At 40.7% G+C, this 16,868-nt stretch overlaps 1 protein-coding gene across 9 annotated transcripts in view; it reads left to right on the forward strand.

Annotated features, from left to right (window-relative positions):
• DTNA (dystrobrevin alpha) overlaps positions 1-16,868 on the forward strand; it is a 221,516-nt gene that overhangs the window by 122,050 nt on the left and 82,598 nt on the right. For all 9 annotated transcript variants that reach the window (XM_035553143.2, XM_035553137.1, XM_035553139.2 and 6 more), the window contains one exon: positions 4,889-4,969. In XM_035553143.2, coding sequence (XP_035409036.1) covers positions 4,889-4,969 — 81 coding nt within the window. The remainder of the gene's footprint in view (positions 1-4,888; positions 4,970-16,868) is intronic.

The following is a 16,868-nucleotide window of genomic DNA, read 5'->3' on the forward strand; positions in this document are numbered from 1 at the left end:
AATCAATGGCTTCTTGAGACAAATATGCTGAAATACGCAGGTAGCAATGAAGAGGGAAAGAAGGTCTCCAAAACACTATATTTGGGGTGTGTGTTGTGGGTTGACCCCAGCCAGCTGTTAAGCACCCACCCAGGCACTTGCTCACTCGCCTCACATTCCTGAACAGGAAGAGCAAAAGCAAAAAAACTTGTGGGTTTAGATGAAGACAGTTAAATAAGTGGAGGAAATAGGGAAAAAAAATATATACACATATATATAAAAAAGTGATGCAAAGGCAGTCACTCACCATCTCCCAAAACCAGACCAATAATCAGGCAGTCTTCAAGCAATGTCTGTCTTGGAAGACAAAACTCCCCGTCCTCTTCTTCTACCTCTGGCTTTTATTGCTGAGCATGGCCCTGTATGATATGGACTACTACCCCTTTAGCCAGTTCAGGTCAGCTGTCGTTGGTGTGTCCCCTCTCAGCCTCTTGCCCACCCGAAGCCTACTCACTGTTGGGGCAGAGTGGGAAAAAGAGAACCTTGACGGTCTTCAAGCACTGCTCAGCGATAGCTAAAACATTGGTGTATTATCAACACTGTTTTAACCACAAATCAAAAAGATAGCGCCACGCAGGCTGCTGTAAAGAAAGCTCCATCCCAGCCAGGCCCAGTGAAGGGTCTCATATAGAACATAGCCCACTTCAGTGCATTTTTTATATTTTCTAGTGAAGCTTTTTTGGTCCCCGCAGAACAGTGTGTCATCAGTGTGCTATACTAACAATCCTGCTATTCTTTGGAAGTTGTCTCTTATTTCTCTTAGAAACAAACCACCATTTTCAGGGAAGTTGTATTATGTATGAAGTTTGAGACCGTCACCTTTTTACTAGATTTACCAATGTTTTATCCATAATTAGTAAGCTTCCTATTATTTGTCCCACGCAATATAGTAAAAATGACAGAAAAAGTGATACTTTGATTTTTATGAATATTTATTTTTCAAAATATTTCACCTGGTTATCACTAGGAGCTGGTTGCCCATTCTGTTCCATTTATCAAGACTTCAGTTCTCTGAACTCAAAAGTAACAAGGCCGTAATGGAACAGGGAATTAATGGGACCAGAGCAACCGTGCACACTGAAAGGCCAGGTCTGTGCTGGTGAATCAAATGTGGCAGGGACTGTTCGGTTCCCAGGGACACCAAATGGCCTGCATCTGTGATCACGAGCTCTCCGAAATAAGGACTTCTCATTCAGCTAGCCTGTTGAGAATGGTCTTGGCCCATTCCATGATGTCCACTAGCTTTGTTGTGCTCTGTACTTCTTTCAATACCACACAAGGGTTTCTGTTGTAACTCAGATGGGTATTCCTCTTGTCCCTTTGGTACAACATCTTAGACCAGTGGAAGGAAGGAATATTTTTTAGCTAGAAGGAAAAAAAAAAAAAGGATGATGCATTTCTCCTTTACCATAACATAGTATACTTTTAATTACAATTATATGGAGGACTTGAGCTTGTATCAGCTCAAGTCAATGGCAAAAATACCACTAACTTCAGTTTGTTTGAAATGCTTCTGAACTCCTAAACCAGGAGATAATTCCTTAAGAATTTTCAGTGGGGGTTTATGGTTTGCTCCCACAGGGTTGAAGGCTGCTTTGTTGTTCTGGTTTGTTTTGAGGGAATTAAGGCAGTGCTGGGAAAATTGACAATGAGTAGTTGGAGAATGAGGAGGGATTATTTTCCCATAGCCTACACAAATAGTTATTTTTCTTTCACATTTTAGTATTTTGACATATTTACTTGTGTCTGGTTTATCTCATGTACGCCTGCCTTTCCTATTTGCCTGCCTTTGTTCCTACTACTGCTATACATGCACACAGAGAACCAGGTTCCAACCAGGTAAAAAGACAGAGGGGAAAATACGTTTCTTTTGTGTGTAATAAACTAAATATGTTTTAGGCAAAGAAACGTTCACATTCATAAAATGCTCAGTTTTGCATGTTGAGATACTGTGGGTATAAAGGGTGTGTTGCACTGAAACAGAAACTCATCCTATTGTCATTGAATTCAGGTCCCCTCAGCTGTGCGCAAGCCCACAAAGTCCATGCTGATCAAAAATCAGGCACTCAACATACCCTACATACTCTGGGTCATGCAAAGTTTCCTAATGTTGTGAAGAAACATAAGTTTCTGGTAGAAAGTTTAACTCCAAACCTGCCCATGTTAGATGAAAAAAATAAATGATGTAGAGGAGTTTGCCAGTGGTTTAGGTTCTTGTGGTAATATCTGCAAGTCTGTGATTAAAACCCCATTATGTTTTTAGAAAGTGGATCATGTTCCAGATGGCACCAGACAGCAAAAAAATCTGATTGTGCATGCCTTTGTAGGAAGCTTGTTCTGAACAAAGAGTTCATGGATTGGACTCTCACTTCAGATTTGAGGCAGTGTATGATTTCCTCTGTAATTAGAGACATTTAGTTTGACTTTTTTCTTTCCTTTTCTTCAGAAGAAGCATCTTTCTAGTTCCCAATTACAAACCTTTTGTGAATTAGTATCATAACCAATATCATATTCTGTAGAGTTTAAGTTTAGATTGAATCTTATCTCTCAAGGTGCACCACTGGATGTCAAATCAGTAGGCTACCCTTAGTCGTACCTGACATGCTCATATATCCAGACTGCTCTGATGAAAAAAAATCAAAATGTACGTTATGGTAGTGCTGCCAGCACATATTACCAAGCATGAAGACAGCAGCCAAGGGTTGCAATGTATCCTTTTATTATTTTTGAGAACTGCCGACAGTATTACCTAGATGAGAATATTCAAAAGAAACAGTGAAACAATGCCAGTGGGCAAAGAGAATGAGAGGCCACTGGCAATCCTGTAGGCAAGTTACAAATTCCCAGTCTCATTTGCCATGCTCAGTCCCACACATCTTTCCACATATTTTCAGCACTCTCCATGTAAAATGAAGTCATGTTTCTACAGAAGTTATTTGACAAATGGATCTCAGACTGTGGTAAAATGTGAATCGTGATAAAATTAAGTAGTATGTTCCACAGTTTTATCAACAGAAACACCTCCTCCCAAAGTAACACAATTCAGCGTGTGCAAATAGTAGGGGAAAAAAAGCAACATTACTGCCTACAGTTTTGTGTATTTGGAATTGATACTACAACCTAGAAAGTATAATGAGCCAGTCTCACTTTGCTTTGAACCTGTTCATCTTATTAGAATGCTGAAGTTTTATAAAGGAGCTTTGGGAGCTTTTATTAGTGTCTTTCACTAAAGTTAAGAGGGAAAAAAGTTAAGTTTGTATTACTCATTGGTCCTACTGAAAAAGGAAAGACTTGTTGTTGCAAGTGTTATCAACTCTCCTTCACCAATAAAGGAGTTTTCCAAAAGCTGTCAATGGGGTACTAATGCAGAAGAGAAAAACTGTAATTTAGCAATAAGACTATGTTAAAAAAAAATAAGGCTTTGCAGACCTGATGTGAAGTAGTTAAAGATAGCTTCTTCCAGGAACAGATGGTGTTAAGACAACCAGCTGGCAGAAGGGAGTAGCTGAGAGCCCCGGGAAGATGGTGTGGGACAATGCGGTCAGGAAAAGAGCAGAGTCTGGGGAGAGGGAAGAGTATCACTCTCGTTTTCATCTCACGGGGTAGAGCACATTTGAAATATTCGGGTCCAAAGGGTGCCAGATTGTTTAAGAAAGTGTGGGTGAACGATGCTGACATGGCCATACGTGCAGCAGTGAAGCTGAGTGGCCAGTCCAATAACATGAAGAGGAATTTTAAAGAAAGCCTTTGGGAAATGGGTGAAAGCAGAATAGGGCCATATTTCACTTGTATGGATGTGTTTCATTTGGACAGTTCCTTGAGAAGCCCTGTTTTTGTAGGTTGGTACCGTTCCCACAGAGGAGGCTGCTCAACTGAACAGAACGGTTTTTACTCTTTTATTCTAGGGCCAACCACAATGAGAAAACAAATATGCAAAAGCTCAATTGTGCATCATTCCATGAAATGTGTGGCACAATTAATAAGCAGTCTCGCATCTCATAGGCCATATTGTAGCTATGCAGCAACACTTCTTGTGTAAGACATACCAGCCAAGAAGGAGAAACATTTAAATAACAACCTACTCATCAACTTTTTGAGACTTCTGGAAAGCGTAGCGAATGATACACACCAGCAGTATGCCTGAAGACACCGTGCCAGATTCTGCCCCCCATCCCGATCCCTTTCTGCTGCTCTTTCACATGGAGTAGCTACCAGTCAGCTCCTACCCGGACAGCTGCTCCCGGACAGCTGCTCTGGAAATGCTGCCAGATCTTTAAGCTGCAGAGGCCAGGGCCAAGCTGTGTGTGAGCCAGGGAGCTGACTCGGAGATCTCCGTTGCAGAGAACATACCTCTGTGAAACGGAGGATGCCCCACGCTCCTTGCAGCATTTTTGCCCCCTTCTGCAGATCACTATTAGCCCTTTAGTTATGGCATGATATTGTTTCTATTGGTTTGCTGGCAATACCTTGTTCTGATCCAGCATGTCTGCCAAAGATATTTGTTATGAGCTTTGTTGTTAAATATTAAAATTAGATGGAGGTTTTCCCTTCCGTTGGAGCCTGGCCAGTGTGTCTTTTAGCCTGCAGCTTGACCAGATTGTTCTTCAAAGTGACAGACACAGTGGGCTGACTATTCCTTGCCTTCCTTCATAAAAGTCTTTTAACACTGTAGCTCCTACTTTTCCCTATCTTTCTGCCCTCCCCTCACTGATCTCCCTGCAAAGGAGATAACCTTGAAAATAATTATAGAGTCGGCTCCTGTGTCCTCTTTGTTCTCTGGCTTCCCTGTTATCAAAGATACACATAGGTTATATTCCATACAAATTTTGCTGTTATTCTCTTCCACTAGGGGCTCAAGATCTGGATCGCATTCGTTTGTCCACCTACCGAACAGCCTGTAAGCTCAGATTTGTTCAGAAGAAATGCAATTGTAAGTATGTCAGCACTTCCTTCATATACTATTGCAATTAGCTGTCCGTCGCACTCCACAGTCTGTCCCTCAGATCCATCACAGAAAAGAACTGTTAGATCTGGCATGGCAAAAAAAGCCATTAGCCAGAGTACCTGGGCAGATTTTAAATACTGACTTATTTATGTAAGGATCTTGTCACACATATGCCCATGATTCTGTCACAGAAGTGTGGGTCTTCACGCAGGCCACAGCTTTAATTAATATGTATGCTGACTACATTCTCCAATTTTCTTGTAAATCATATTTGGGAGTTCCAGCTATCCTGCAAATTAAGTGTTTTTATAGCAACTCTGTGAAGGAGAAATGGTGATTCTAGTCTATTTGGCGTGTAGCCAAAGTCTGTGCAACATTAGTCGGCCCCTTTTTTCCAGGTCAGCTGGAGAGATCCCTTCCAAGAGGAGGAATCTGCTTGTAATCCCTGCATGTCGTTCTTCCACCTTCTAGGCTTCATTCCTGAGAAGTTTCCCACTTAATTAGTGATCTTTTTAGCATTTCTTCTGAGATTCTGTCTGTCTTCCTTTACAGCTTCAACTTCTATGAACACATTCATGAGAAAAGCTATAAACTTTAATGGAAAAATGCATATAAAATCTGTAATGGATTGTATAATTTGTTCTCCATCTGAAATATTGTGCAGTTACGTAGAATGGTGGGTTTGGGTTTATGTGCTTTACTGGACCTTTCCACACTAAGTTTAATTAAAAAAAAATCCTACCCATGGGAACTCTTGTCAGCAGTAACAGGAGGGAGAGGACTAATGCAGAGAAAACAAGTTTTTTAGTTTTCACGTTTAAACTAGAGTGATAACTTGGCTACACTTTGTGTTATGTGCAGTGGTAAATACATTAAGAAATGCTCAGTGTAGATAGGGATTACCCGCCTGGGACAGAGTTCCTAGTTCTGAGGCTACATCCATCTGTGTTACAGAAATATTTAATTTATGCTATCCAAACATACTAGAGTGGCCAAGCTGTGGTGAAAGACTTTGGAGAGTATTTATTAGATAATTAGCTACAGAGTTGGTCTTTCAGTCACCTCTCCAGCACACTTCTAATATTTTTAATTTGTGTTTAGCTGAAGTAAGATTGGTATCACATTATAAGCAGGCTGCCAGACATAAAATTTAGGAGGGTTTTAGTACCTGCCCAGCAGCTGTCTTCTGCCATTCAGAAGGAAATGTATCAAAAGACACATTTATGCTGCGTTCAGTTGTTAATCTTATTTTTTTATATTTTATGCTTAAGTGGATGAAATTTCCACTTCATTTTCATGGTTATAGTTCAATAACTTGAAGTGACAGAGATATCTAATGAAGTTAATACTGATAGCAAAGTTGTAGCACTAATTACTTTGATAACTGTTAATGGAGCAAATGAAAAAAAAAACGTAAAGGTGCAATAGCCTCATTGTTGGGAGTTGCTGGCTAATTAAAAATATTGGTTGTTAATCTTAACTTTGTTCCTCATGTTTATCAAGTGGGATCTGCTTATGTGGAACTTTTCCTTCTGTTCATCATATACTGAACAAATGCACATGCCCTTCAGTTTGCCAGTTTGTGCCAAGTCCCTCATGGACACTGCTTGCCTTCTGGTTACCACTGATGAGCTAGGAGAATAATTTCCATTGTTCTGGAATGGGATGAGTTGCACACATCTTTTCACCATGAAGTACAGTTTTCTTCGCATTGCTTCTGTCTGACTGCTGTTCTTCCAGATGGGTTACTTTTACTAGTAGGAAGAGACGTCATTCATTTACCTGATGTGATTTCAAGCAATGGCTGTCCAATGCAGAGCTTCTAAGCAGAGAGCCACTGAGCCAAGAGCTGCCCTGAAATGGTTAATATCAGACCTCCTGCTCATGTCAGTGACTCTTTTTTATTTCCTGCAGAAATTGTCATTAAGCAGCACCCAATAATATGTTCAAGAGAAAAAAAAAAAGTGACATCGGGAAAAAAACCCTTCTGCTGCATGTGAGATGTTTCATTTAGGGGAGGATATAAAAAGAAAAAGCTCAAAGGCAGTCCCACTCCACTCCCCGTGGATAGCACCTCCTGTCACTCAAGCCTTTCACAGCTTTCAGCTGTGCTCTCCTGCCCTGCCTCGACCAGCTTTTCACTCACTCATACCAGCCTGGGCTCACTGGGAAAAAAATTGCTCGGAAAAAATGTATTTAAGGGGTTCTTTAAAAGAACTAATTTAATAAATTGCAGGAGCTGCTCTTGGCTGCAGGCTGGAGGTGTATGAGGATGGAAGCAAAGAGCTGCTTTGAGTGCCAGAAGTGGCTCTTCCAAGAAAAGCAGAGCAGGGGTTTTATTAACACCAGCTTTTTTACCCAAAGGTGCCCATTAGCATAGAACAGTGTGTGACGGTCCTGGGATATCAGGCAGCTACACTTATCGCGAACAATGCAATGTTTGTTTCTGCTGTCTTCAATGCAGACAGACACAGGCACATCTCCTTGCCTCCCTTTGTGAATTCTTTTCTCACTACAAAAGAGTGTTTTGCTGAAACCTTCATCTGAAGAGTGGATTTTTTCTGGTGAAGTAAGCACTGTGTAATGGGCGAAGATGCGCTGACAGTCTAAGGGCTGTTCTCTCTTGCAGTATCTCTCCTTAAACTAGTTAGACTATGTGGCCAAAATTATAGGGGAGGTGACAATTTACCACCATTTACCAGAATGCCACTGCACACGTTGTGCTCTGAATACTAACACTTGTTGATCAACTTAATTGCACTATTGAATTATTTCATTTTCACAATAGGAAGATAACTAAAGATATATAGCAAACATTCTTCAAAACTGCAAATATATGTCTTTGTGATAATTCTATAAAACTTTAGGAAAACTACTGTGCATGTGAAAAGTGTTTCTTTTATAGAAATCTTTCTGAGCATTTAAACCAACAGCCAGTTTAAATAAAATCAGCAGAGTGAGAAAAAACAATACTAGTCATTGCAGTTCTTTGTAAAACAGGATGGAATTGAAATCAGTCCAACTTAATTCTTCAGAGAAGCAAGAAATTCTTCATAAGGAGTCAGAAAATATGTACATAAGTTTGAAAAAAAAAATGCAATGCTATCTTTTAAAGAAAGCTTCCTTCAGATTTAAGCATTCTCCTTTTCCTACGTTGATGCTGCCAATGAATAACAATAACATTTACAAGTCATTGGTGGCACACCTCTGAATCTGCTAGTGCCCAAATGTGGAATGCAATCTATGACATCCCAAATTCTACATGCAGGAATTCCAAAACCTGGGAAACTTTACTAGTGCAGCATGAATATAAGCTCACTTAATGCTTCCCTATTTCTGATTACAATTTCCAAGCATAGAAGTAATAAGCAGACAAACTCTGTTGGTAGTGTAGGTACCTTTGAGGATATGTGGGGTACAGAAAGAGATTATTACGTGCTACTTGCTTATTAGTTTGCACAACTCCTGTAGAAATAGAGCTATTGCAATAGCAGTAGTCTTCTCTTAATCATAAAGACTAGCACAAGATGTAGATACCTCTTCTGTAAAAAAAAAAAAAAAAAGAAAGAAAAAAATCAAAGAATATTTGATGCTAAAAAGAAAAATCTTGAGAAGATCTTGAGACCAGGGCATGAATAATTTCAGATGAATTCCAATGGTCATGGAGAGACGGACCTCAAAAAAAACCCTACTGGTGGTTGCATCATCTTTAGATCTAAGAATGTAAAGCGGGAGCATGTGAGCTGACCATGGCTGCTCCACTGGGTCTTTGTGTTGAATGTAGTCTCAGAAATAACAGCACCCTAATCATCTGAGGTTAAATTTCATTATCTGGGATAATCAAAACAGACAGGAAGCAGGTGCAGAAACCTGATCAAAAGTGCTACATGTTTATTGCAGCCTGTACTGTGCAAAATGTACAAAGTGCAGCTAGCTGACTACTTCATCACCTAGATTTCCCAGTGTGCTTTAAAGGAGAACCTAAATAGTGCCCACTGTCAAGGGGGGAGATGGAAAAACTACAGATGAGCACTATGAGGTCTGCAACAGTCACAGAACTTGAAAACCCTACAAACCCAACGTTGCTCAAAGTCAAACATTCGGGTGTTGTACTTTGCTTGACCTCCTGTATGTTGAAATAGGTTTTGAAACATCCAATGTACATTCTCACCATGCAAGGAAGATGCCATCTTAACTTACAGCTCTCTATCCATAGCATTCAGACACAGAAGAGTAACAAGGCTTTCCTAAAAGAAGGTGTGAGTGACCAATGGCAGCAGCTGCATGCATCTTTCAACATTCACGTATTCAGGAAACACGAAAAAGTATGATCTGTAGTAATCCCCAGTCATCATTGTTCTGTTGGTTTATTTTAATATTTGATTTCCAGTGAATTTATTAAAACCCATTTGTTTATACAGAAAAACAATCTGAGATGAAATATCATGTTCACATGCAAATTCCCCCTGGGCTATGGTGGCAGCAGGCGTGGAACATAACAGCATATCATAATCAAAGCCATTATACAATTAAACATCACTCACTAATACAGAGCTGTACAGCTGGAAAACTACTGCTGTCCTTAATGAACTTTTCTGAACATGTTGTGAGATTATTCTATGACTCTGGCTGCAAAAAGCAGATTTTGCTGCTTTCCCTAGATCAGAATAAATCATTGGCAGTTGAAAGCTTGAATCTAAAGCCATGATGATGATTGTAACATAGGGCTTAATTAATGCAAACAAAAAGGAAGCTTCTTTCTCTGACAGTTTAATCCCAACACCTTAGGGTTTCAGTGTCTTTGTTTCTCCCTTCAATATCTTTCTGCATGAGTGATTTTTTTGTTTTGTTTTGTTTTGTCTTATCCGAGTCACAATACAGCTGTTTGCGCACAGGAAGCGGAGCTGCCACCACTGTGATGGAGACCTTGTGAATGTCCAGAGCAGCCTCCTCCACCTCCACCCTGCCCTTCCTCCTACCTCCTCTGGGCTTAAGTAGTCACAGCCAGGCATGTAGGCATGTCAGCTTAATCTCCATACGTGCTCTTGGGTGCCTCTCTGATCTGATCTGCCTTTTTACACTTGTTTTAAGTTAGAATAATTTCTCACCCTCCTGAAATATAATAATTTCCCACTGAAAATGAATGACAGTTATTGTAAACACACTATTTTTAGATACTTAGAGCTTTTTTCCTTCTGTGCTCTTATACTTCCTGTAATGCTACAGCAAGCTGCTGAAACTGGTTTGTCCTAGAAACTGGCAATTTTAGTATAAAATGATGAGATCAACCTGTATGAGCTACAGGCCCTCCTCAGGATGGCAATCACTTTTTTAAAAAATGATTTTATTAAACTGAAATAAAATTACTGGTAGGTTTTGGTTTGGTTTGTTTTCTGTACTGGGCTGATGCTTAAACTGTCTTAAGACAACCCATTCAATCTGCCATTCACAACAAAATGCAAAGTCACATTATCTGGTACTTTGAGTAAAAGGAAAGGATATGAAAGTCTTGATTCCACTCTGGAAATGGTGCTGTGACCTTCGTTCTATCCAGTGGTTTAGGAAGTTGATAGCAGATGTCGTGTCAACTTTCTCTTCATCATGAGAAAATATGCTCTGATCTTAAGTATCCAAAAAGTTGCCTTTTTGGGACTTTTTTGAACAAACCTAGAAGATATTTAGGAGTGTTCAGGACTGGCCTGTTGGTATTTAACCCACCAAATCTTTCATAGTTATATGTTCATTGATTCAGGCATTCACAACAGCTTCTTTTTACTTAAATGAAATGACTCACTACCAGACCATACAGCCATTCTTTCTTTGACTCAGGATCAACTTTCGCTAAAGTGAAATGGAGTCCAGAGTCCACAAGAAATGCTTGATGGTGTGTGCAAGAATCCCATGAAAATCCTTGCTGTGGCAAGAGGCCATCATTCCCAGTAATCCTGCCTTTTAGTTCTCAAGGACTGTATAGCCTGTGCAATTTGTGCTTGTCCCTCTTTTTTTTTTTTTCCTTAGGATGACCATAAGAAATGGAGGCACCAAATTATCATATTTATAAAGTTGTTTAAGTTAAATAACTTAATCCTTCATCATTGTAGGGTTCTGTGATTAGTGCTCTTTTTGGTTAAGTTAAATAACTTAATCCTTCATCATTGTAGGGTTCTGTGATTAGTGCTCTTTTCTCACTGTTGGTTTTTATCATGTTTTTCATTTCATCCTGGAAGCAGTAAAGCACAAGATAGATTCAGGCTGGGTCACAGAGCAATCAGATTGAATGGCAAGCAATGTTGCATATTCGAGAAGTGTAAAAGGTCTGCTTGCCTGCAATTTGAAACATTATTTCCTGTGAAGACAATCTGCCTCTAGAATTTTTGATCATGGTATCTTCGTATTTTTCTAGATAGTCTAGACTATCTTCTAGATAGCCAGTGATAGTCTTCTGGGAGATTTGCGTAGAAGTTCTATAAATGTTTTTAAAAATTTGTTTTCTTATTTTTATTCTCTGTTGATCCTCTTGGATATTCTATGATCTGCTTATTACCATTAATTTAATAATAATATTAGTTTTTTCTTTGTTTTTTATCAGAATCTGAGACTTACAGTCATTCATATGACTCCAAAAGATATAGCTTTTAAAAAAAAATAAAGAAAAGAAAAAGAAATCTCACTCTGTATTACAAGACCCACAATACCATTGTGTAAGTTACTAATTCTGGTATCCTGCAGTACTTGAATAATGGAAAGAAAGATGAGCTAATGATTTTAAAAACTTTTTTGTTCCTTTGTCTTTACTAGCGACTTAGAGAGTAAATGCTCCTGGAACTGCTAGTACTATTCCATATGGGTTTCCAGGCAACTATGGGAAAAGGATGCATATATTATACATTCCGCATTATGCATCAATTATTTAATCAAAAGTTCAAAAGGGCTTGATTTAGCATATTCCCTGAAGACAAATCCTTCATAAGGATTTTAGTCTGTAAGTGTTCACTCACCGAACAATGTCCCGAAAATGGGTTCAGATTTTCTTTTCTTCTCCTTTTAACTGTAAAAGTCTATTAATATGCTTTACAGATCTTAAAACCTGTTAGAGAGCAGGCATATAACCTGTGTATTTGGCACGTTCATAGAGGGACTACTATTACAAATTCAGCCTTATTTCAGTGGTGGCACAAAGTGGACTGGGTTTTGTGGTCTCTCAGATGTCCCTGATTGTTTGCTTTTAAAGGCTACCACCACAATTCTGTCTCGTACAGGATTAATACAAGACCTATCAGTGGACATTTGGAATTCACTTCAATGTCAAAAAAAAAAAAAACACCACAAAAAATGAACCGAACAAGGCTGTGTATCTTAAACTTACAACTCCTCATGTGCTTAGAGACTGACTTTTCAACCATACCATTATTCCAAGCAGCTCTTGTTAAGAACTGAGTTGCAAAAAAAATGTCAGATAATATTATTTTGTCCTTTACAGAGGAAGATAACTGAACTGGCATCCTTTGAGTCAGTAGTTGACAGACAAGTAGACTAGGCCATGTCCCAGGTACACCGATAGACTGCCCTCCACTACACAGGTGGCTCAGCCAGGGCTTGATGCAGACAGCTTTGTAATCGGATCCTAACTGAAAACCTTGTCTGACTGACTTCCTGAACTCTGCTAAAACTGCCATTCACTGTGCTATTTCTGATGGCTCTTCTGACACAGGCTTAAGGTTGGGCAGTCTGCTCAATTCACCAGCTGATGACTGAACATTTGCTCCAGGCACCAGGGATTAGTCACCTGTGACCTGGCATGCTTTGGGTTAGTCACCCAAAACCAGAAAGCTTGTGCATCTTATTTCTGTATTTCATTAGGAAGACCAATGTCCTTAATGACTTAAAACAAAAGATAATAATAATAATAATAATAACAACAACAGGTATTAGCTTAGTACTCTTCTAGACATTGCGAAAATTGCAAGATACATGCAAACATACAATCTCATGAAAACAAAAGGATATCTTGGTGATGATAACAGAATCACTTCATGTGAGAGCTTTTTCTTCTGTGACCCTCTTGGTTTTTTTCCCTTCAACCCGAGGCTGTATTTCTAAATCTCCCCCTTCATCATTTCACTCCCCCTTCTTCAGTTTCATCTTACTACCTGTGGCATGTGTTTTATCTCTGACTTTTCTTCAGCCCTTGGTCTCTTGGTTGCTCTCTCCTTCATGTTACCCTCATGGCTGCAAGAACACTTTCTTCAGGCAAAGTCTTACACTTGAGCCTTTGCTTCATTCCTGTGTTTTCACAACCTGTGGTAGCTTTACTCAGGTGGGCAGCCAAGCTCTACCACAGCCGGTCTCTCACTCACCCTCCACAAAGGGAAAGGGGGAGAAAATATGATGCAAAGGGCTCGACGGTTCTGATAAGGACGGAGAGATCGCTCAACGATTGTCATGATGGGCAAAACAGACTCAGAGCAGGGAAATAGTAAGATTTATTGCCTATTACTAACAAGCTACAGAAGTGAGAAACAAAGGAAAGAAACCAAAAACACCTTCCCCCCAGCCACCCTCTTCCACCTCCTTCCCCAAGTGGCACAGGGGAACAGGGAATGGGGGCTGGGGTCAGTCCCTAACGCTTCGTGTCCGCCGCTCCTTCATGGTCACTCTCTGCCCCTGCTCCACGTGGGGTCCCTCCCACGGGATGCCGTCCTTCCCGAACTGAGCCTGCGGGGGCTGCCCACAGGCAGCAGCTCTTCAAGAACTGCTCCCACATGGCTCCGTACCACAGGGTCCACCCCCCAGGAGCAAACTGCTCCAGCACGGGTCCCCCACGGGTGGGCGGCAGCTCCCCCCAGACCCCTGCTCCTGTGTGGGCTCCTCTCCACGGGCTGCAGCTCCGGCCCAGGGCCTGCTCCTGCGGGGGCTCCTCCACGGGCTGCAGTGTGGAGATCTGCTCCATGTGGGACCCATGGGCTGCAGGGGGACAGCCTGCTCCACCAGGGGCCTCTCCACATGCCGCAGGGGAACTTCTGCTGTGTGCCTGGAGCACCTCCTGCCCTCCTGCTATAATGACCTTGGGGGCTGCTGGTTCTCACCCCTCTCTCCCAGCTGCTGTTTCCCAGCAGTTTTTTTTTCCTTCTTAAATCTGCTCTCACAGAGACACAAGCAACATCACTTATTGGCTCTGGCCAGCGGCAGGGCCCATATCTAACATGTGGCAGCTTCTGGCTTCTTCTTGCAGAAGCCATCCCTATGCCCCCCCCCACCAAAACCTTGCCATGTAAATCCACTACACTGTCCTGTTCTGGGCTGTCTAGTTCAGGTATTTTGATAGGAAGGCGCCAGAGTGCATTAAGCAGTGTGATTTCCTGCCTGTCACATGTTGGTCATTCACTGTTTTTTGTTTTGTTTTGTTCTGTTTTGCTTTTGCCGTATGACATCATATTTATGTGAGAAAGGGAAAAAAAATATCTAAGTTTTCCTTGGAGCAGGTATCAGTGAGTTTGGTGATCGTGGTCCTTTATTCCTAGGGAGCTTCAGTCCATCATCTCAAGCTAGTCCTGCCTCTGTTCTGGACTCAAAGCAGAAAACTCTTGAGGAGTCATACATGGGCTCTGTCCATACCTGCTTTCTGCAGAGAGTAGAGGACAGTTTTGGTGCCCTTGCAAAAAACTTTTCCTGAGAAGATAAGCTGCAGCATTTTGCCTCATCCATGTGTAGTAACATTGCATTCAAAGTGTCTTTCTCCATATCGTCTGCTGAGTTGAGAATTTTGTTGAGGTGGTTTTTGTTGTGGTGGTGGTTTGGTTTGTGTTTCCTTTCCTTTCCTTTCCTTTCCTTTCCTTTCCTTTCCTTTCCTTTCCTTTCCTTTCCTTTCCTTTCCTTTCCTTTCCTTTCCTTTCCTTTCCTTTCCTTTCCCCTTTCCTTTCCTTTCCTTTCCTTTCCTTTCCTTTCCTTTCCTTTCCTTTCCTTTCCTTTCCTTTCCTTTCCTTTCCTTTCCTTTCCTTTCCTTTCCTTTCCTTTCCTTTCCTTTCCTTTTCCTTTTCCTTTTCCTTTTCCTTTTCCTTTTCCTTTTCCTGTTTTTCTTTTCTTTATTCTAGTTTGGATGCTACCACATAGCTCTGGAGAATGACTAGGCACTATGCAGCTTTCCTCCACCTTAACTGAACCGTCTGTACCACCTTCCAGCCTAAACAGTTACCTCCTCTGCAAAATGTCTGATCTGTCTTCTGCCCTTCCTCATTCCCTGCTTCATTCCCTTTCAGCCTCTGTCTCCAGTAACTCTTACAAATAAAACTGCTGTGGAGCCAGCAGACATGCTGTCTGTCTGTGGTGAATGTTGTCAGCAATTATGGGCTTCTTTAGGGTGAACAAAGCAAACAGTCCAAAGAAGAAAACTCAAAGTGTAGGGCCTGACATAATTTTCACTATAAATTACTTCTTCTGTAATTCCCAAAGAGTGTTTTTTCCTTCTAAAACCATGTTAATTTGTTTCCAGAGTCACATCAAAAGTCAGTTTGTGTATCTCTAATGCTGTAGGTCAACTTCATAACCCTCAGAATATTCAAAGGCAGGCTTTAGCTTAACGGTTATCTCTTATTTTTACCCACCAGCTGTACCTAGGATCATTTTCTGTAAGTCTTAGTGGAGGATTTCTTACAGCATATATCTGGTATGTTAGGACAAATTGTGAGAACAGAAGATGTTGGCCATAAAAATAATTTCCCAGTTTTGTAAGTGTGAAGAGACTGTACAGCATAATGTCCTCAGTGTGTGTTGTTCTCAGTATGGTTCTGGGACTCCACACAATGAACATTCAGCTTCCCAGCATTGACTTGTTTATGATGAACAGTAGCTTTACAGAGACAGTTTTCCTTGTGCTGAATTAAGCCATTTCTAGGCCAAATTCAAACTGAATTATATCTGTGATATTGTTGTTGGCTGCAAGAGGAGCTTGCAGTGGAGCTGCCGGGGGTCTCTAGTACATCTCTGTGCAAAGTGGGGCAAATTCTAGTGCAAGTTCTGTGTATGTTCAGCCCTTACTTCAGTTCATGTAGGTGTCTTCTTTCCCAACAAAAAGTAAATTGAAAGTAAGACTGTTGAACTCACTGACATTACTATGACATGAGGAAAGAAGTGAATCAGTCTCTCGGTGTATATTGTTTGAGGAGGTTGAACGCCATTTCTAACAAATGAAGTTGACGCTAGTATCACACTGCATCTCTTTTAAAGGTGCTGATCTTCCCCAACTTTAATTTTCCACATTTCACTCATCTGCATTTTGCCTTGAAACTTTTTTTTTTTTTTGTCTCAGATTTGTAGGATAGCTTTAAGAGTTGCATGTGTAAAATAAAGGATGACAGATAAGTGGCCATACACATTGAGACTCTTACTCCATCTAGGGGCCCTGACAACATCATTAAACACAGAGGAGAAAGGATATAGATGTGTGCTACTTCACTTAAATCCCATTTCTCTGTCATTCTACGTTCTGCATTTTTGTTTCCTGTCTTATTGTTGCTTGTTGTTGAGTTATGTTTGTGTCAACTGGAGCTTTTCTCCTTTTCTTGGCCTATTCCTCACACCTGTTTCCTTGAGAAATGTGATGTTTTAGTACGTGATACCGCAAATTGCTGACATGGGAGTCGCCGCAATTGCCTCCTGGTTCTGGAGTTCTCCTTGCTGAATGATTCATCCAGGGACTGGAGCACTGGTTCTTGGAGAAGACACTGCTTAGAATATGAGTAATGGCTGGGGAGCAAATGCAGAAAGATTATGTGAACACAAGGACAAATTTTAGTCAAATGTTCTCTACAGTTTGCCTGAATGAGACATTGTCTATTCAAACGAATTTAATATGAAAAAATGGATCTTCAGGATACCAGGATACTTC

The sequence above is a fragment of the Cygnus atratus genome, chromosome 2 (genome assembly GCF_013377495.2).
Source record: "Cygnus atratus isolate AKBS03 ecotype Queensland, Australia chromosome 2, CAtr_DNAZoo_HiC_assembly, whole genome shotgun sequence".
Taxonomy (NCBI): Eukaryota; Metazoa; Chordata; class Aves; order Anseriformes; family Anatidae; genus Cygnus; species Cygnus atratus.